The sequence below is a fragment of the Penicillium solitum genome (assembly GCF_028829755.1).
Source record: "Penicillium solitum strain IBT 25940 chromosome Unknown utg000003l_segment0_segment0, whole genome shotgun sequence".
Lineage (NCBI taxonomy): Eukaryota > Fungi > Ascomycota > Eurotiomycetes > Eurotiales > Aspergillaceae > Penicillium > Penicillium solitum.
The window spans coordinates 3,923,942-3,943,968 of NW_027072123.1; the positions used below are offsets into that span (position 1 = coordinate 3,923,942).

The 20,027-nt window shown below is 50.9% G+C and overlaps 4 protein-coding genes across 4 annotated transcripts; 2 read left to right on the forward strand and 2 right to left on the reverse strand.

Moving 5' to 3' along the window:
- Positions 1-1,617: 1,617 nt before the first annotated feature.
- N7455_005415 (uncharacterized protein) lies at positions 1,618-5,250 on the forward strand (the record flags this gene model as incomplete). The annotated part of the gene is made up of 1 exon (XM_040961140.2): positions 1,618-5,250. One exon carries the CDS (start codon positions 1,618-1,620, stop codon positions 5,248-5,250), a length of 3,633 nt encoding a protein of 1,210 aa, XP_040808432.2.
- A 644-nt stretch (positions 5,251-5,894) lies between these two features.
- Positions 5,895-7,012, reverse strand: sidJ (putative siderophore biosynthesis lipase/esterase; the record flags this gene model as incomplete). The annotated part of the gene is made up of 2 exons (XM_040961176.2): positions 5,895-6,896; positions 6,962-7,012. 2 exons carry the CDS (start codon positions 7,010-7,012, stop codon positions 5,895-5,897), a joined length of 1,053 nt encoding a protein of 350 aa, XP_040808422.2.
- Positions 7,013-8,987: 1,975 nt separating this feature from the next.
- sidD (nonribosomal peptide synthase SidD) lies at positions 8,988-15,271 on the forward strand (the record flags this gene model as incomplete). Its single annotated transcript, XM_040961166.2, has 2 exons — positions 8,988-9,413; positions 9,470-15,271. 2 exons carry the CDS (start codon positions 8,988-8,990, stop codon positions 15,269-15,271), a joined length of 6,228 nt encoding a protein of 2,075 aa, XP_040808401.2.
- Positions 15,272-15,499: 228 nt separating this feature from the next.
- N7455_005418 (ABC transporter ATP-binding protein) lies at positions 15,500-19,508 on the reverse strand (the record flags this gene model as incomplete). The annotated part of the gene is made up of 2 exons (XM_040961151.2): positions 15,500-18,522; positions 18,575-19,508. The coding sequence occupies 2 exons, from the start codon at positions 19,506-19,508 to the stop codon at positions 15,500-15,502; spliced, it is 3,957 nt and encodes a 1,318-aa protein (XP_040808425.1).
- Between the last annotated feature and the right edge of the window lie 519 nt (positions 19,509-20,027).

Genomic DNA, 20,027 nt, shown 5'->3' on the forward strand with positions numbered 1-20,027 from the left:
ATTGTTCATTTCTCAAACCGAGCCGTATTTATTTATTTATTTATTTTTCAATATATTGCCCTATGGACATATCGCAGATTATGATCGTGATGAATCTCCCACCCGTATTCTAAGTTTTAATTGCATATTGTACTCAGTAGTGCCACGGTGTATCGCATGTCTGATTAGCCTACTACAACATATGTACGCTGAGGGTTACAACCAATGAATTTCCCTTGCTGCCAGCTTCATACGAAGCAAGGAGTTTACTGGCTTATATGGTGTGTGCGACTTGAGTCGACTGCTCGATTCTGATATGAGAGATTGGATGAACTACTGTGACCACCTTCCACATCGAAATCTTGCCCCGAACTGTGGAATGAAGTAATGGGGCGACGATCTTGGTGTTCCCGTGTCCAGGCCCCTGGGACTCTCTAGCCAATAAGTAGTTTTTTTTACCTTTGCTTCATTACGGAGTCCCCGGTTTCATAGGAACACAACACACATGTGCAGCACATACAACATAAGGAATATTAACAAATTGCATGTCTCGAAGGAATTGGCCACCTCGACATATCCAACCTATCCCGCAGTTAGAGTGGCGTTCAGCCGCAGGTTCCACATTCCGGTAGAGAGAAGAGAAGAGAAGGAAGAGAGGGGAGGGGGTGGATGTGATCCTTAACATTTTATTTTTTTTATTATACGCAAGGGGGGTGAATTACATTACAGTAAGTTTATTAGATGACTACTTGTTATCTAGTGGGATCTAGATTATTTACCCAAGTAGCTTTACCATACCGTACCTGCATCGGACCATGGATGCAGCTTCGGGAAGCCCCTTGGGGCCTCATGGACAGTGCATGTGCAGAGTAGTATACTCCGTACAGGAAGCTGAAACAGTAAATAAACAGAAAATAGATTGTACATATGTACAAGATAATTAAACAGTAAAGATAATAGCGAAAGATAGAAATATAGTAATACAAGAAGAATAAGATCATTAAACAGTTAATATTGATCGACTCGGTGGACACCAATTTGAGCCGATCATCTAGATCCTTTTAATTTTTTTTTTCTCTCTCTTAGTAAATATGGTATGCCGCTAAGAGAGAGAGAGAGAGAGCCCTGGAGAAGTTACAGTTCTGGATCCATTCCAAATCTCCCCTCTTGCATTCTTCGCGTCAATTTCCCCAGTCACTCGTTTTTCTTTTTATCGATTTCCTTCTCAACCGACTTTGCAGCCTATTGCTTCCTATTTCTCTCATGCTGTGACCTGTCAATCCCCGCTAAATACTTTGATTGGTCTTGGATCCGGACCATTCACGGTACACGACTTGAACTTGGCATTTTTTGCACCTCTTCTCTTCAGGAGACATTTCTCTCCCTGACCCTCAAATCTGTACTTGTCGCACTTGAAGGTCATGCCGCTCATTTCATTCTCTGGATAAGGATATCCATTGCGTCACTTTGGAAGGCATTGAGCCAAACCGAGACACTGATCAACCTTTAAGCAACTACTACACGCTCGCTGGATTTATCGATATCGACATTCGTTCCACCCAGACTTAGATATTACCGAACCGCATCCATTCCTTGCCTATTACGAGGTGGCCCCTGAGCACCTCGACCCTACCACCCATGATGAATCGATTCCGCAAACACAAGAAGGCGAAGGAGCCCGCGGAGGAGCAAGAAGCGACATCACCAGGATTCAGTCTGAAATCATCAAAGAAGAAGGCCGTAGAGGAACCCAAACCGGATTTCGACCTATCAGCCGCACTGCCTCCGACAGACAACTTCCGCACCAGTCTCCTAATGCCTAAATTGTCCGCTCGATTTAGCATGCTGAAGGAACAGGACGACCCACTTTCAATGCTGGGAAAGGCCAGTGATGATAGCGTTTTGTTTCCCAAGCGCGCTTCCCGACTCAATTTGTTCGGCCACAGCCCTGCCATGCTGGCAGACATCGACGAAGTTTGCTCCAATGAAGGTAGCCGACCATCCCTTGCACTCGACCGCGGTTCTTTCGCTTCCGGTGGGGATGGTTATGGTACAGACGATGACCGATCCCAGGCGGGCAGTATGATGAGCAGAGCCCGTCGCGCCGAGGGAAATAATCTGTTCGGAGGTCGCCAAAAGATTTACAAGATCCCGGTCAGATCGCCAGGAGTAACAACCCCCGATGCGTCAGAGGGTGCTCAGCGGGGAATGGGAAAGCCGGTCTATGACCACGACATGAACCTGTCCGCTTTCCAGCGGTTGCGCCTCAAGGAGAAGGAAGAGAGAACGGCAGAGGCCGCCCGGGAATCTGGATATGCCGCCTCGACTGCGTCATCTAACAGCCGAGCCACATACTCCTCCACCGCATCTGGGCCTCTGTCAACAGTTCCAACATCAACTGGAGCAACCTCGGCCGATGAGTCACCGATGACCACATCCCAATCTGCAGTGACAGGTTATCCGTTCCCGGAAACCCTTCCTGAGGCCCCTCGGCCTGGTCCTGCCCCCATGTCTGCCCCGCGCAATGGTTCGATTCGTACCCGGCGTCTCTACGGACAAGGATTGACCCAGGCTGCTCAGAGCCAGCAGAGCTCGACCTTGAACCGTCTGGAGAGTCTGAGTCGCCAGCGCGCCGGAACTCCAGATCTCCCCTCTCTGAATCGCAACTACTCCAGAAGTGCCACCAACCTGCGGGATCGCCTGCAAAAGCTTGCAATTGTCGAGCCGGCGGCTTCTACCTCACGGCCGACTAGCCCTCCTTCATCCGCAACATCACCGAAGCCCCGCATGTCCGGAGAAGCCGCAGTCAGAGACCGTCTCTCCCCAACAGCAGCAACATTTGGGGCTCCTCCCTTAAGCCCGCCCACAAGCGAGAACGACGAGGTTCCCTCGCTGTTGGCTGCATCCATTCACCCAGAAGATCATGGAAAGGCTACTGCCATGGGCTTATTCAACCGACCTGCCACTGGTTTCGACGAGCAGGCATTCTCCCGCCGCCAACTCCAAATGCACCAAGGACGAGAGACCCCGCCTCCGCGTCGTGCATCACCCCCGCGACGACCTCTACCCGCGGAACCCGTGGGCCGTGCTCGTGGACTATCCAAGTCCAGCTATCGTTCCCGGGCAGAGTCTGCCTCATCTCACTATAGTAGTGATGCGCACCGCGGTATTGATCAATCCGGTGTGTCTAGCGTTGAGGCTTCTCCCTTCAGGCCTGGAGTGAGGACTTTCTATGCCAACTCATCTGCCAGCGAGTCTGGCGATGAAGGGGAGAACCCTTCTTCGCACGATCTCCCATCTGCCACTTCATTGACCACCGAGTACGGTCCGCCGCTTCAGAACTCCAGCATAGCATCTAACAAGCCATCGACTCCCACGAAGGATCACCTCGAAACGCTTCCCGAAGTGAGATACTCCGATCTAGGTGATCTTAGACCCATCGCCGAGAACGACCTTGACTTCACATCTGCTCCTCCCGACACCAGCGATAACGCACCCAAGAGACCTGACTCGCCAACCCTGCAGCCAGATCAAGGCTTTACTGGGGTGGGTGGAATGATTAGATCTCACCTGCGCCAGGAAAGTGACAAATCCTCCATCTTCCCTCCTCCTTCGCCTCGTTTCCCGCAACAGCAGAATGATACAGAATCTCCTAAGACCGAGACCCAGAAATCGACTGCCCAGCCACCGACTGCTGTTCCCATGATAGCAGAACCCCGCGAAGAGAGTCGGCCATCGTCAACAACCCGCCCAGGAACCTCGAGCTCGCACTCTCCTTCTGGACATTCCGCAGAGGGCACGGGTTCTCGAAACAGCGAAGAGTCGTCCACACCTGGAACTATCCCCGACACAGCTTCTGTATCGACTGGCCCGTCCTGGAGGGAGGAATTGGAACTTCATCATCGCCGTCACGGGAGTACTGAGACCCAAAGGGAGCGAGAGGAATTCGCCATGGAGCTGGCAGAGAGGCGTAGAAAGGTGCAGGAGAAGCTCCGAAGTGTTGCTGAAAGCGACAGCCGATCCAGCAGCCCCACCCCGGGCCGGTCAACTCCAGATTTGTCCCGGACTGGTAACGCATTTGCCATGTTGAAGCAAAAGTCTAACAAACAGGCTAGCGCAAAGCCAGATCAAAAGAAATTGTTCGGTTATGCCGCTGGTAATTCGTCCACGCCTGCCCTCTCTTCAGATGACTCGTGGCGCGAAGAGGAGCGACCCTCTTTCAACTTCGGCCGCCACTCCAACTCCAGCTCTCCCCATATTGGATCGGAGCGTTCGCTCAGGTCTCGTATGCCATCTCTCAGCCGCGACAACAGCTACGAAGATTCGCGCGAGTCCAGCCGCAGCCGTGGGCCCTCGCCTTTCCGAGACCAGAGAGATCGTGCAGGCTCGGATGCATCGGGCCGGTCCAAGAGTCGAACCAGACTTCGCGAACGGGATGACCTTCAAACTGTGGACGAGGGTTCAATCATTGCACATGACAACTTTGTTGTTCCCGAGGGCTACGAGCCTCCCGTGCCTGCCTCCCGCCCTACGTCGAGTCGCCCATCCACAGAAATGTCTGACTCTATGAACTTCGACCGCACCCCCTCCGCCGCCTCGGGCAGACAACGCAGTACCAGCCGATCTGGTACACCAAGCTTCCAATACGAACGGCCATTCCAGTTCTCGCAGTCCAACACATCCTCGATCATCGGTGCTTCGCCCCGGCCCCCACCTGTCGCCCCGGCCTACTCGGCCAATGCCACTCCTCCGCTGAATGAAATGCCCACAGACAGCTCGTCTACATCCCTGGTTTCTTCATCTAGCACCCCGCAGGTTCCCCAACGTGGTTTGGGACCCGGATCCCTCCTGAAGCGCCCCGTGAATAAGAAGCAGATATCCGAGCCTACCTTTGTCTCATCTACATCAAACGTGCCTCTGGTCGGTCTCCCACCCGGATCCGGGCTGCCTTCCCCCAGCAGTGCACCTCCAGTGCCACCTATGAACCCCCGCCGTCGCCGGGGAACCGCCACTCAAACCATCTTGGGTGCGTTCAAGAGCGATAAGACTGACCTTTCACGGGTCGCTTCCCCCGTCCCGAGCGCCTCGGACGAACACAGTGTCTTCCCGGATGAAGAAAAACGTCCGCGCTCCCGCAACCGTCTCCGCAAGACCTCGAGCGAGGGTGTTAACCTGAACGCGCGGGCGCGCCAGGCATCCGTAACGGGCACTCCGCCAGCTGTGCCTCAATATCCGCCTCCTGCTATCCCCGTTGATGGAGGCATGTTCTAAACACAAAACTTCCCTTCCGACTCTTTATACATTCACCTTGCCTTGACCTAGGCTCTCCTTATTCCCTTGTTGTTTCATTTACCTAAATCTACTCGACCTACCATTCCCTCACATCCCCTTTCCGGGTCTTTTCTCTTCTTCTCTGTCCCATCCTTCCTCTCTGGACTCTCTTATCATTTCTACCATTGACGACTAGATACCACTCGGTGCATTTGAGCGTCTCATGTTACTTTCGATCTTTTCTTTTTTTCTTTTTGTTATCAACACTCTTGACTTGGATTTTCATCTTCCATGTATGTACTATTTTTGTTCAATTTCAATAGATACACCACTCGCTATGCTTGCCTTCTATGGTCTTATGGACTGCTCAAATTAGACGTAGAGTTTTCTATCGTTACATGTAGCTTTGGTTTGTATAAACGTTGTATTCTTCATACTCCCAAATAAACCCCCTTTGGACTCCTTTACGCCACGATGTATAGAAGACTGCCGACGTGCACAATCGAGACTAGTTATAGTCAACTTCGAAGATTACTATTGATAATTTACCCGCTTTAATATGTTGCACGTGTTTGAAAAGCATGTTAAATGGTTTATAATTCCTTCATTTAATCTAGTATCATACATTTTCATTGCAAATCCATTCATTCCCTCTCCACAGCCGTCTTGAGGTATCCCAAGACCCTCTCAACGAGGAACTTCCGCGGCTCAGCCTGGTCATCATTACTCAAAGCATGAGAAGCATTAGGAATAATACCAGTATGCTTCTGATCCCAGATCTGATATTTCCCATCATGATCAGTAGCCTTCTGCCACCTCGCCAGTATCTTGTCCATATCAACATAATCCGGAATGGACTGATCCTTCCCAGAGATCAACACCATGAGCTTATGATTCAACAGACCCTGCTGCTGAATCCTACCAAAGGTAGTCCCAAAGTGATCATCACTCAAATCCGAGCTGAACAAATCATCCTCCTGCGGCGCCTGCGGACTCTCAGGACTAACAAGACTCAAAAACCTCCGACAACTAATCGGGGTATTAGCCGGATAAATCATGGAAGTCAACGAAAGAGGCAACATAGTATCATGAGGTTTTCCCTCAGCAACAGCCTCCTTCGCCAACGCCTCCATCTCATCATAAACAGCCCGAGCCTTCTCAGGCGTCGTATCACCAATCCCCCACTTCAAGACGCAGAAAATCGCCTCGCGATCCGAAACAGGCGCTTGCATAATCGCGCCGTCCAGCACGGGCCGCGTAATGTGTTCGATACCAGCGTCGAAGGCGGGGAGCTTTGTGTGCGGGTTCGACTGGGATAGGTAGTGCAGGACGCACTGACTACCCGTGGAATGGCCCATTAGCGCGATCTTGCCGCCGCCGAATTTATCGGCTTTGTAGCTCTTGATGTACTCCAGACATTGGGCGATCTCGTTCGTGTCGCGGTCCAGATGGCCCAGACCCCAGGATTGGTAGGAGGATGTGAGGTTTAGTGTGAAGAGGGACCATTCTGATTGCTGTAGTGCGCGCGCGAGATCGGCCATGTAGGAGGTTGTTGCGAGGCCATCGCCGAGTCCGCCGACGAAGAGGAGACTGTGTGGTTGGCGGACGGTGGTGGAGGCAGATTCGAATGCGACGAGGGTTTCGGTCTGGATGTTTGATTTAATTGTTAGTTGTGATTCGAGTATTATTGATAGTTGTGCGGGAAACATACGTAGTGGTGTAGAATACCGGGAACGCCTCCCTTAGGCCAGAACTTGGACATGTTGATGAATGTGAGGGGGGTTTGAGGGTGTGTGTGTGTGTGTGTGTGTGTGTGTGTGGTGGGGTAGTTTGTGTAGGTGTTCAATAATTGAAGGGGAAAACTTTCTAGGAGCTAGAGACGGCGTCCGGGATAAGGTCTTTTCTTTAATTTAATAAATTGCCGAAATCGGGCTTCGTGTATTTCTGCCATGACGGAATGTGGACAATTTATGTCGGTTGGTTTGAACCGAGTCACTCGATCCACAGGGTGAACTGTTTCAGGGCATCTTATCAATCTGATTATACCGCGTCAAGCCGAAATATTAGGTAACAAGTCTCACATCCATGGAATTCTTTTGCGCTAGGGTCTGAGGTATGGAGGGGCAAGACAGACTTTTCGAGAAAATTATATGGATGTCTTGGACCAGGTATTTCAGTGTACACGTTTAGGTAATACGGTGTATCAGAAAACAGTGATGTTTTATATATACATGTGTACGGGTATGTATTGAATATTTCGGTATGTATTTCGTCTTAACGGTAAATACAACAATGGGAGTCGTGTCTTGCCTAGTACAGCCAATAATTACACTAAGCTCAGTCGGAAATAAAGATAGGCCAATGAAACTCCGCCGTTGAGACTAAAGCTGTGGTACACCTGCAGGCTAGTCGGCACTAGCCGGTATAGGTAAGATCAACGGATCTGATTAGATTGATTGGCTGAAAACAGAAGAATCTGATTAGATTGCCCCTCTTTGAAAACTCTACCCAACACGCAGGAGTAAATTCGTCAACACCTGCATCTCAATACAAGACTTTTCTAAGATTCTTAGGAAGCCTTGGTCAACTTAATAGTCAGCCTTACCCGGCTTCATATTCGAAGATCCCTGCCTGAAGAGGTCCTTATATCTGGGCATTATGCAAAACCAAGACCAAAATATTGCTGCAACATTGCAACATTTATCAGACCAAAAAATCAATAATACAAACGAGTGGATTGATATTTTGTGGCGTTTGGAACAATCCATCTAAAGCTTTCTGCAAGCGAGCCAAGAAATCTAGTAAGGAACGTGCGCAGCAAAGTGAGGCCTTTTTTGGAAGTTTTTTTATGGTTACACGCTCGTTGCGCCAGGGCCCAAGCAAATATTATTATTTAAAATTATCGGATGGGTGTATTCGGAGCTTTCTGTATTGGTACATATTGCGAAAAGTGTACACGACACACATGCGCGTGCATGCGATCTTGAAGGTGGGTCTCGGAATAACAAAATATCACAAGGCCCCCTCGTTCCTCGCATCCGTCGTGCATTGGGCTTTTCCGCTTGAAGCGCACAATCATGGGTCCCCTGAGCAGTTGGCCTCCGAAACCTCGGGAAACAATTCCTTTTCAATTTGGAGTAAGCCAAGATGTGTTTCAGAATAGGTTGATCATGTTCACGTTGCTTTTCTCACAGCCTACAGCATGGGTTCTTTGCATTTCTGTCTTGATGATGAGCAATAGCCTAACTGAAAATAGTCTTAGGGTAGCATTCTTTTTATTTTCTCACATTTCTCAATTTTCCCTTCTGTTTCTTTAATGTGGAGCCTGTGGATACTTTTTGTATTATACAGTATTGTATGTAGCTTTGAGGTCTGAAATCACGTACACGTACGGGTCCGAATCGCCTAGGAAAGATGAAACGGGCACATGCTCTGGCTTGGTATCATTTTTGCCTTCCAGAACGGGGGGGCTGTATGTCGAATAATCCACCCCGCAATAGCCGATCTCGGTGATGATATGCAAAATACATGCAGGGTACATACAGTCAGGATACTTCGGAGCTTTCAAGCCTTGAGGTGGAGCATGATGTAGCAGAACCGTGGCTAGTTGGGTATATAGTGACACACTTCCGTCAAATCGACCCGCGCAAAGGCTCCGGATTTAACAGTCAAGCTCCAATTCCTTCCTCACATCAATTCGAGGCTAATAAGACCAGCTGTGCTGGTTTGCCGTCATAATGGGCTTCATACCTCTCGAAGATGCCTATATTCACAATGCGCCGAATGGAATTGAGAAAGCGCCAACAGACACGAATGGCGACTTCAGCTCATTCCAAATCGCACATCTTGCCTCTGAACAGATCACCACTCCGACCGGCATGAAGGAAGAGATTGTGCTGTTGTCATGGCTCATGGTCTTGTTGCGCAGCCGGGAGGACAGTCAAATATCATACGACTGGTCCTACAAAGATTTCGCAAATGGCACTGAGCCAGAATCAGTGAACAAACTATTGATGAATGAAGTAATGAAAGGATTACAAAGTAATGTGGGAGAAGTTGCGACAGCGATCTCTCGGAGTATCCCCGCGGGAGCGTCGAGTCCCGCATCCCTCATTTTGAGCACCAGCTCTCTTTCGCGAACATCTGAAGAAGCCAAAGATGAAGTAAGTGCACAATTAAAACCATAGCCACCCAGTGATAACTAACCGTAATTGAAAAGGGTATGCTTCACCTCGAAGTTCGCTTCAATAATGCCCACTTCGAGATCCGCCCATTGTGGCACACCGAGAACATGTTGCCGTACACAGTGAATCACCATGTCGAGGCACTTGCCGACACCGTCAGAGTATGCCTCACAAATCCCGAAGCGACCATTGAACAGTGCCTTCGTCCGACTGCATGTGACCTGAACGATATATGGGGATGGAACCACGAATTACCTCCCACATACAACTTTTGCATGCAAGACATGGTTGCCGAAAGAGCCCGCGAATACCCAGACAAAATTGCCATTGATTCCTGGGATGGTAGCCTGACCTATGGCCAAATTGATCAATGGTCCACTTCCGTGGCGTGCTCGCTCAAAGAAATGGGTGTTGAGCTGCACGATGTCCTCCCCGTGTGCTTTGAGAAGTCCAGGTGGACGATTGTCGCCGTACTCGGAGTGATGAAAGCAGGCGCAACCCTTGCACTCATGGATCCAACTCTTCCGCTTGCGCGTCTTCAGAACATGGCGGTGCAGGTCGGCGCAAAGGCGATGATTTCGTCCCGCAAGCAGTATGAGCTGTCACTGACCATTATGCCAACTGGAAACCATTTTGTGGTTGAAGAAGATGCTTTCACAAATCCAGCAAACTCCCCATCAATCTCCGACTTACCCGCTGTACCATCCTCCGCCCTTATGTACATCATCTTCACCTCTGGCAGCACGGGCACTCCGAAGGGAGTGAAGATCTCCCACGAAACCTACACGAGTAGTGCCATTCCTCGAGCAAAGGCAGTTGGATACACGCCAGAGTCCAGGGTTCTCGATTTTGCATCCTACGCTTTCGACGTCAGCATTGACAGTATGCTTTTAACACTCGGAAACGGTGGCTGTCTTTGCATTCCATCCGATGAGGATCGACTGAATGATATCAACGAAGTTATCCGCACAATGCGAATTAACTACGCAGGCCTGACTCCCTCAGTGGGCCGAATTCTGGATGCGGATGTCATCGCATCGCTCAGCGGTCTCGGTCTCGGAGGTGAAGCAGTCTCGGCACGAGACGCCAACCACTGGGGCAAAGAAACCAGAATCATCATTGGTTATGGTCCCTGCGAATGTACCATTGGATGCACAGTCAACGCCAGCGCTGCTACTGGCAGAGATTACCTCTCCATTGGCCCAGGAAATGGTGCAGCCATGTGGATTGCCAACCCGAATGACCACAACGAACTTGTGCCAGTCGGCGCTGTAGGTGAGCTGCTCGTTGAGGGCCCAATTGTCGGACAGGGCTACCTCAATGACCCTGAGAAGACTGCTGCTGCTTTCATTGATGATCCACCTTGGTTGGTCGCAGGCCACAAAGAATACGCTGGTCGTCAGGGTCGTCTGTACAAGACTGGAGATCTCGGAAGATATGACCCCGACGGTCTCGGCGGTATCGTTTTCGTTGGACGAAAGGATACTCAAGTCAAGCTGCGCGGACAGCGTGTCGAACTGGGCGAGATCGAGAGTCAGCTAAAGGCTGTTCTGCCCTCAGAGGCTAACGTCATTGCTGAGGTGATTACGCCCAAGGATTATGGAGGCCAGCCAATGCTAGTCGCGTTCGTTGCCTTCCAACCAAAGGGACACGGACAGGCCGAGCTTGCCTTGGACGAGATCTCAAGCGAGTTGAGCGACGTATTGACAAAGGCCAATGCCGACGTGGCGAAAACTCTGCCGCGATACATGGTGCCAACCACATATATCCCGGTTAATCTTATGCCGGTGTTGATTTCAGGCAAGACTGATCGCAAACAACTCCGAGCATTTGGTGCGACAGTTGATTTGCGCCAGCTGGACCAAGGAGCCGCAAGCACTGCTTCTCGGGAACTGAATGAGCTTGAGAAACGTCTGCGACAGGCCTGGGCCGAGACCCTTAAGCTCGAAGCTGAAGCCATTCGTCCCGATGACAACTTCTTTGCGCTGGGTGGCGACTCCTTGGCAGCGATGAGACTCGTGTCTGTCTGCAGAGCGCAAGACCTTGATCTTTCTGTCATCAGCACTTTCGGAAACCCCACCCTCTCGGCGATGGCCACCGTCGTCCAGCCTTGCAGCTCTCAAGTACAGGAAGAGATTCCGGAATTCTCTTTGATCTCCCAATCTGTTGAGAGCGCCCGCCTCGAAGCAGCAGAAGCTTGTGGAGTGGATCAAGAAGATGTACAAGATATCTACCTTTGCACACCTACACAAGAGTCATTGTTCACCTTCTCCCTTAAATCGACAAAGGCGTATATTGCTCAGAGAGTCGCGTGTATTCCGTCGCATATCAGCCTGGATGCTTGGAAGAAGGCTTGGGAAGATGTCGTTGCAGCAAGCCCTATCCTGCGATCTCGTCTGGCACCACTCCAAGACCCAGGCCTTCAGCAAATTGTTGTGAAGGAAGGCGTCTCCTGGAGATACTCCACCGACCTGGACCAATATCTCGAGAATGACCGAAGTGAGAGGATGAACCTTGGACAAAGTCTGGCTCGATACGGTCTTGTTAGCACTGGAAATGACGACAAGCGGTATATGGTCTGGACCGTCCACCACGTTCTCTACGACGGATGGTCAGAGCCCATCGTTCTCAAGCAAGTCAGCGATGCCTTGCAGAACCAGTCCGTCGAGATCCAGACCCAGATGCGGAACTTTGTCAAGTACGTACGCGATACAGACGAGACCGCGATGTATGACTTCTGGCGACGGGAGTTGAAGGGCGCTGTCGGGCCTCAGTTCCCCCGCCTGCCTTCTCGCGACTTCATGCCAACTCCCAATGGCCTGATCGAACACCAGATTGCCCTCGAGACAAGTGCAGGATCACCTTTCACGATGGCTACTTTGGTCCGCGGTGCATGGGCCCTCGTTGCATCCCAGTACACTGGAAGCGACGATGTCGTGTTTGGTGAGACTCTCACTGGTCGTGATATTTCGCTGCCGGGCGTGGAGAGCATCGTCGGACCACTGATCGCAACAATCCCCATCCGTGTCCAGGTCCGCCGATCTAGCTCAGTCGAATCATACTTGCAGACCGTACAGCAAGCTGTCTCGGCTCGTACACCCTACCAGCACATGGGTATGCAGAACATCAGAAAGGTCAGTCAAGATGCACAGTATGCATGTGAAGCCGGCACTGGATTGGTCATCCAGCCCGATCCTGAGTACGTGGGCAGCGATCTTGGATTTGAGTTTGGAGATGTTGTCCGTGAGGCGCTTCATTTCAACCCGTACCCGCTCATGGTAGCCTTTGGAATCCGCAAGGGTGGTCTCAGAGTTTGCGCCAGTTTCGACAGCAGCCTAATCGAGGGCTCGCAGATGCAGCGTATCCTTGCGCAGTTGGAAACCGCTTGCGTGCAGTTGTCCAAGGGTCTCGACAAGCGCATCGATGAGATTTCTTGCCTCCCCGCGACTGAAGTCGACCAAATCTGGCAATGGAACCAGACTCCTCCTCTTTCCGTGGACGAAACCTCTGGTAACCTTCGCGCCCATGCAAGCACCAAACAAGGATCAGTCTATCCTCGTACTGTGATTCCTTGGGTGTGTGATGCTCGCAACCCGGATTTGTTGTCGCCCATCGGCAGTGTTGGCGAGCTCTGGCTTGAGGGAGCTTGTCTCTCTGGAGAAACAGTAGAGTCCCCTGCCTGGCTCGTGGCCGGAAGCTCTGGATGTGCTGGCCGTTCAGGAAAGGTGCAACCTACAGGTGACATGGTCCAGCTTCGGGATGATGGAAGTCTCGTATTTGTTGGCCGTAAGGAGAATGTCGTTCCCCTTCAAGGACATGCAGTGGATATTGCGGACCTTGAGTCACATTTCGAAAAACACCTCCCATCAGCAACTCGTGCCGCTGCATCTGTGTTCCAGCCGTTGAGAGAAGGTACTCAGAAAGTGACAGAGCAAGAGCTGGCTGTCTTCATCGAGAACCAGTCTTCTGAGGAAGACAGCGTAAGAGTCATCCCGGCGAAGTACGAGATCGGCGACGAGACGACTGTCTGCGACACTATTTCCGTTACCCTTGCTGTGTCATTGAAGAAGCTCGACAAATTCATCCGAGACTCACTGCCATCCTACATGGCCCCCTCTGCGTACGTTGTGGTTGACAAGTTGCCCGCTGGACTGGAGCAACTCGATCACACGTCCCTCAACCAATTGGCCTCGAAGATTCCCCAAAGCGTTCTTGAACAGCTTCGTGGAGGCTTCAAGGAGGCATGGACGAAGGGCTTGGCTCAGACAAAACTATCACCGACAGAGAAGATCTTGCAATCCGCTTGGGCAAAGATCCTCCGATTGAGCCCGGAGCAGATTGACGTCGACGATAACTTCTTCCGCCTTGGAGGTGACTCTGTCTTGGCAATGAAATTGGTTTCAAGTCTCCGAACACAGGGACACAGCTTGTCAGTGGCCGATATCTTCCAACACATGCGTCTTGGCGACGCAGCCAAGGTGCTGAAGGTGGATCAAGTGAAGGAAAATGCTCAACCATACAAGCCTTTCTCAGCCCTGAGCAATCTAGATGTTAAGATGTTCTTGGCCTCAACTGTCCGGCCTAAGCTTGCCAACCCAGGCTGGCCCATCTTGGATGTGTCTCCAATCACAGACTCGCAAGCGCTTGATATCAGAGGAACTGTTGGCGCGCCACGCACTTCCATCCAATACACCATGCTGTACTTCGACCAAAACATCGATCGCGAGCAATTGCTACGCGCTTGCAATGACTTGGTTAAGACCCACGATATTCTGCGGACTGTCTTCATCGAGCATGAATCATCTTACCTTCAAGTTGTCCTCCAAGACTCACATGTCCCTGTGGTCATGCACCAGGCTGACAAGGAGATTGAGCAATACGTCACTGAACTTTGCACAGCAGACATCGAGTCAAACTTCGAGCTTGGCTCGCCATTCCTCAAGCTCTTCCATGTCCAAGGCACCGACGGAAAGCACTGCCTCGTGCTAGGACTCTCGCACGCCCAGTATGATGGCGTTTCTCTCCCCAGACTACTCCAAGACCTGGAGACCCTATACGCCGGAGACAAGGTTGTGGACTTTGAGCCATTCGCCACGTACATGGCACGAGTTTCGGATGGACGCCTCCAAACCCAAGCAGTCAATTACTGGGGCAATCTGCTCAAGGACTCGACATTGTCTGTCCTCGACGGAGCTACGGTCCAACCCACAGACAAAACCATCTTCCACGAGAAGGCGGTCGAAGAATTCCAGCCCGTGCAGGAGATCACGACTGCAAACGTGCTCACCGCAGCATGGGCACTGGTCCTTGCCCGTCGCCTGGGCAAGCCCGATGTGACCTTCGGCACCGTGACCTCGGGCCGAATGATCGAACTAGCAAACGTGGAGAACGTCGTGGGTCCATGCTACCAACTCACTCCTGTCAGAGTGAAGTTCGAGTCACAGTGGACGGCGATGGATCTGTTGCGCTTTGTGCAGAAGCAGAGCGCCGAGTCTGCGGCACACGATTTCCTCGGATTCGAGAAAATCTCGAAGCAGTGTGCGCAGTGGTCACCCGAGGCACGATCCTTTGACTCGATTGTTCATCACCAGGACTGGGATGATTTCGACGATATGCCATTTGCTGGATCTTCTTGCAAGGTTGATATTTCAAACCCGCATGGTGATGCTGCTTATCCTTTGAAGGCTGTATCGTTTGTGCGTGGTGGGAAGATGCATGTTGGATTTGTTGGAAGTGAAAGGGACGAGAAGTTTGTGGATGCCACTCTTGACGAGTTGGCGGCTGCTGTCCAGGAGTTGTCGGGTTGTCGCTCTGAGCCCCTGGTTCTTGGTGCCTGAATATGATATATGATATTTTTTATAAAGCAAATAGATTGGAGATAGTTGAATTTTATTTTATTGTTTGTCTTATTTCCATATTATGCCTTTAATGTCCTTCAATTGGATACGAAAAAATGTCAGCCATTTCTACCAGTAACAGATCGCAGAAGAACACTGGTAAAAATTAAACAATTGGGATATATATTAAACAAGTACTAGAAATTTAAATCGAATCTATAATTTTTCTCAAGTCGCCACGGTCTGGTGCATGACATTTGCCCGGTAGCTGTCGGACCGCTCGAGCAATTCGTCATGAGATCCAGAATCAGTGCATACACCACCATCAATCAAGAAAATCACATCGGCCTTCCGGATAGTGTGAAGACGGTGAGCAATAGCAATGACAGTGATTCCCCGTGCGGCCTTCTCCAGACCATCCTGCAAGAGCTTCTCGGATTCAGCGTCCAAAGCACTAGTCGACTCATCAAGAATGAGAAGCTTGGGCTTGCGAACGAGAGCACGAGCAATGGACAGTCTCTGCTTCTGGCCTCCAGAGAACTGGTTACCACTGGGTCCACAGAGGGTCTGGTAACCATTCGGCAATGAAGTGATAACATCGTGGATGTTTGCGAGCTTGCAAGCCTCTTGGATTTCTTCTAGAGTGACATTGTGACCGGGACGAGCACCGAGGCCAACATTGAACTCGATGCTTCCCTCGAAGAGAACGCTGTCTTGGGGCACCAGAGAAATCCAGTCACGGAAGGAGACGTCTGAGGTCTTGGTCACGTCGACGCCGTCGATGATGATGGAACCGGATTCGGGTGTGTATAAGCGTTCAACCAGGGAGATGATAGTGGATTTACCGGCACCACTGGGTCCAACGAGGGCACAGAACTTGCCGGGGCGAATATCAACATTCAAGCCCTTCAACACCTTCATGTCTGGCCGGGCAGGGTAGCAGAAGTGGACATCGCGGAGCTGCACGCTGGAAGCCGAGCTGCCAGAGTTGTAGGTGGGCTTTTCTTCAATTGCCTCGACATCCTTGTTGGATGGTGTGAGCTGGGAGTCCATCTTGTACTTGCCGATCTCGATCAGGCCAAGGATTCTGGACATTGCGGATCGCGCGGCAGAAAGCTCGGGCGCGAGCGCGAACATCTGACTCCAAAGCAGGGCACTGACCAAGAGAGAGAAGACAACAATGAGGAACTGAGTCTGAGTGTAGTTGCCGTTGATGATCTGCTTGGAACCCCACCAGTATGCCAGTGCATTCACCATGTTACCCAAGAAGTAGGTCATGGCTTGCCATAAACTTGCCTGCACTGTAACCATGAATGTCTCCTTGCGGGGCCCTTTCAGGGATCGTCGGTAAGTCTTCAGAGTGTTTTCTTCAAGGGAAAGAGAAGCGATTGTCTTGATGGAGGTAACTGCTTCCACGCCAATGTCGACAGACTTGGTGTAGGCGTTTTCATGACGCTCCTCGAATTTACCGAGGACCATCAGCTCCATTAAACCGGCTCCGAGCAGGAGGGGGACAAGTGCTAGGCAGACCAGCGCAATTCTCCAGGCAATAATGTGGGTCAAAATAATGGCGGCGATGAGGTTAACGGTGATAGAGAACAGGGTGCCGATGACAGATCCGCTCATACCAGCAAGGGCATTACCATCTCTGGTGATATAAGACAGAAGCAATGCAGGCGAACGGCCGTTAGACTGATGCCACTGGAGATCTTGTTCAAACAGTGACCGGAATGACAAGACTCGCACTTTGTATACTATCTTCTCAGAGACGAGGCCGAATCCTCCCCAGCTGACGATGTTTGCAAAGAACTCGATGATCGCAAGAACGAAGAACATCAGACCGTAGAAGTTACCCCGTTCGCTGATAATGTCTGGACTGAAGCAAGGGTTCAAGCTTCCAACTGTGTTTCCGAAAATAACGGCTTCACCAGAGAAGGCTCCGCCGACCATGCTGGAACCGAAAAGAGCAGCGAAGATGACGAGCAAGTGGGGCTTGAGAGCTGGTGCATAACCCTTGCAAAGAGCCCACACGGATTTGACCGGGGTCTCAAGCTCTTCCTCTTCTTCTGCCTCCTCGGAGTCACCGGCTGGTGCTTCAGTGGTTGAGACACGGGTCTCCTTTGTGGGTTCAAGGTCATTTGACACACTGCCCTTCTCGTTTTCGACATCGGTAATAGAGGTAGCATCGGACTTGCTGACGCTCTCAATGCTGGCAGTGGTATCAGTCTTGTTGGATGCGGATGCGGCTCCGAGAGTCTGCAATTTGACCAGCTCAGAGTAAGGTCCATTGCCAGCCATCAACTCCGAGTGACTTCCCTCTTCCAAGATATCTCCCTTGTGCATACAGACAATCTTATCCGCATTTGTGATTGTTGACAGACGATGAGCGATAGTGATGACAGTTCGACCGGTTGAGATGTTGTTGATAGCCCGCTGGATACGCTGTTCACTGCGTGAATCCAGAGCAGCGGTGGCTTCGTCCAAAATGAGAACCGCGGGATCCTTGACAAGGGCACGGGCAAGAGAAACTCGTTGCTTTTGACCACCACTGATGAGTCGACCACTGGAGCCAACCATTGTGGCGTACCCATACTGCAAAGCTTCGATAAAGCCATCCGCATCGGCAAGCGCAGCAGCCTGCCGGGCCAATTGAACAATTTCGACGATTTCTGGGCCCCGTCTCTCTGCTGCGGTCATAAGATCCTGACCATCTCTGACTTCAGTGGCTAGATCAGAGAGGTCGGTTCCGAGGAGTGCCGCCTTCAGGTGTGCATGGGCCGGTTTGCTTGAGTTCACCAAGCCGTGTGCGATGTTCTCCAAAAGGGATCGGTCGAGAAGGGAGGGCTCCTGCTGTACAAGACTGAGGAATCCTCTCAGGTCACGGGTGTTGACGTCGCGGATATTCTGGCCATCGAAAGTGATCTCACCTTCAGTGGCATCATACAAACGGATAACCAAACCTGCGATGGTGGACTTTCCACTTCCAGAAAGGCCAACAATGGCTGTGTGCTTCTTGGGAGCAATGGAGAGATTGATCTTGTTAAGAACGGTGATCTCGGGCCTAGAGGGGTAAATGAAAGAGACGTCCTTGAACTCAAATCCACCCTCCGCCTGGGTGAGACGAATGCCCGCATCAGAGTATCCATCAATCAAGGATTGACGCTCGATATCGTCACGCAGCTTGTGGTAACAAGCAACAGCCTGTGTAAACAAGTGGATGAAAGGTGCAACTTGACTCAGAAGCAGGGTAGCTGTGGTCAATGTTAGTAAAATATTCCACGGCATGATATCAATCAAACTGACCTTCAACCAAGACGAAGATAACAGTGAAAACAGATCCCACAGTGGCACCCGCCGACTCAGTGCGCACTGCCGCGGCGATCTGCCTACTTCCTTGCCAGAATGCAAGACCGTTCGCACCATATGCGACGAAATACAAGACACCAGCCTGAATACCAGTGGCGGTTGCCTTTTTCAACCCTTCGGTTTCCGAGTCCTTTAGTGCCTTGGAGAACTTCTCCTCCAGACGACGGTTCGCACCAAAGGCGTGCACCACAACAATGTTGTTAAGCGCCTCGGAAGCAATCGACGCAGCGGAAGCAGCATAATCCGACATGCGCCCGGTGTATTTCTCGATATAGTAACTTCCAACAAATGACATGATGAAGTATGCAGGGATCAAGGAAAGCAGCATCGCGGCGAGAATGGAGTCTTTGATAAATGCAACAACGTATGCGGTGACGAAAAAGGAGAAACTCGAGATACAGATTCCGACCTTCTCAGCAGTACCGGAGCGAATTGTTTGGATATCGGTGTTGAGTCGAGAAGCAACTTCTCCAGCGGGCAGGTTATCAAAGAAAGAGGGTTCTTGTCGGAGCAGGTTCTGGAGATATCTTTCGCGGAGTCGCTGCGCCAGGCGCGCACCGGTCATAGTCCAGCAGAATAGGTGAAGGTAAATTAGAACGAATTGAGCAATACCCAGGTACACGATCAACAGAATTTTGCCATTAATGTCGGATTGATCGCTAGAGTCCCCTCCCGAGGAACCACCAGTTTCCTCGCATGTCACTGAGTTGAAATCATCGATCAGTTGGCCGAATATGATACCAATGATGGGAAAGGGGACACCCGATCCAATTGCAGACGCCAGGCCAACAAAGAGGGTTCCCAATTCGAGTCGTGAGGGATTGGCAGCCACAAGCAGCCTTGGATAGTCTGCAAGGTTCCCGAAACCCATGATGGCTCGAAAATGGCGTTCAACACTAGGATTGTCGTTTGAGTGTTGAAGAAGCTAAGTTCTCACAAGCGATCAATTTATCGCTTTGCTAGTTTGAAAGTGGCGTCACCATGAAAATTGCACCCACTTCTTAGCGTGAATCCATTCGGTGAAGCGACTTTAGCTGGGTTGCGACTAAGACCCAAAGAAAGATGTATGCCAAGTGTGAAGATGGAAATTTCCAGGGGATTTCCGGGTGTTTAACATGCCGATCTGATTTTTCAATCAGCCGACATCGGTTTTGACAGTTGATCCAAAGATGCAACCCACAAGGGGGGCAGCATGAAGAATTTCAATTATACGGACGGGGGTTATCAGATCAAAATGGGGACTGTACCGTGGTTCCCCACTACCGTCCATACGTGTATGTTCGGGTAGATACAGCTGTATTAGAGACGTCATTTCCACCGGACTGTATTTTACATCGGCAGAGGATACGCTGTGTATTTTTCTTTTTTGAAAAAAAAAAGAAAATGCGGA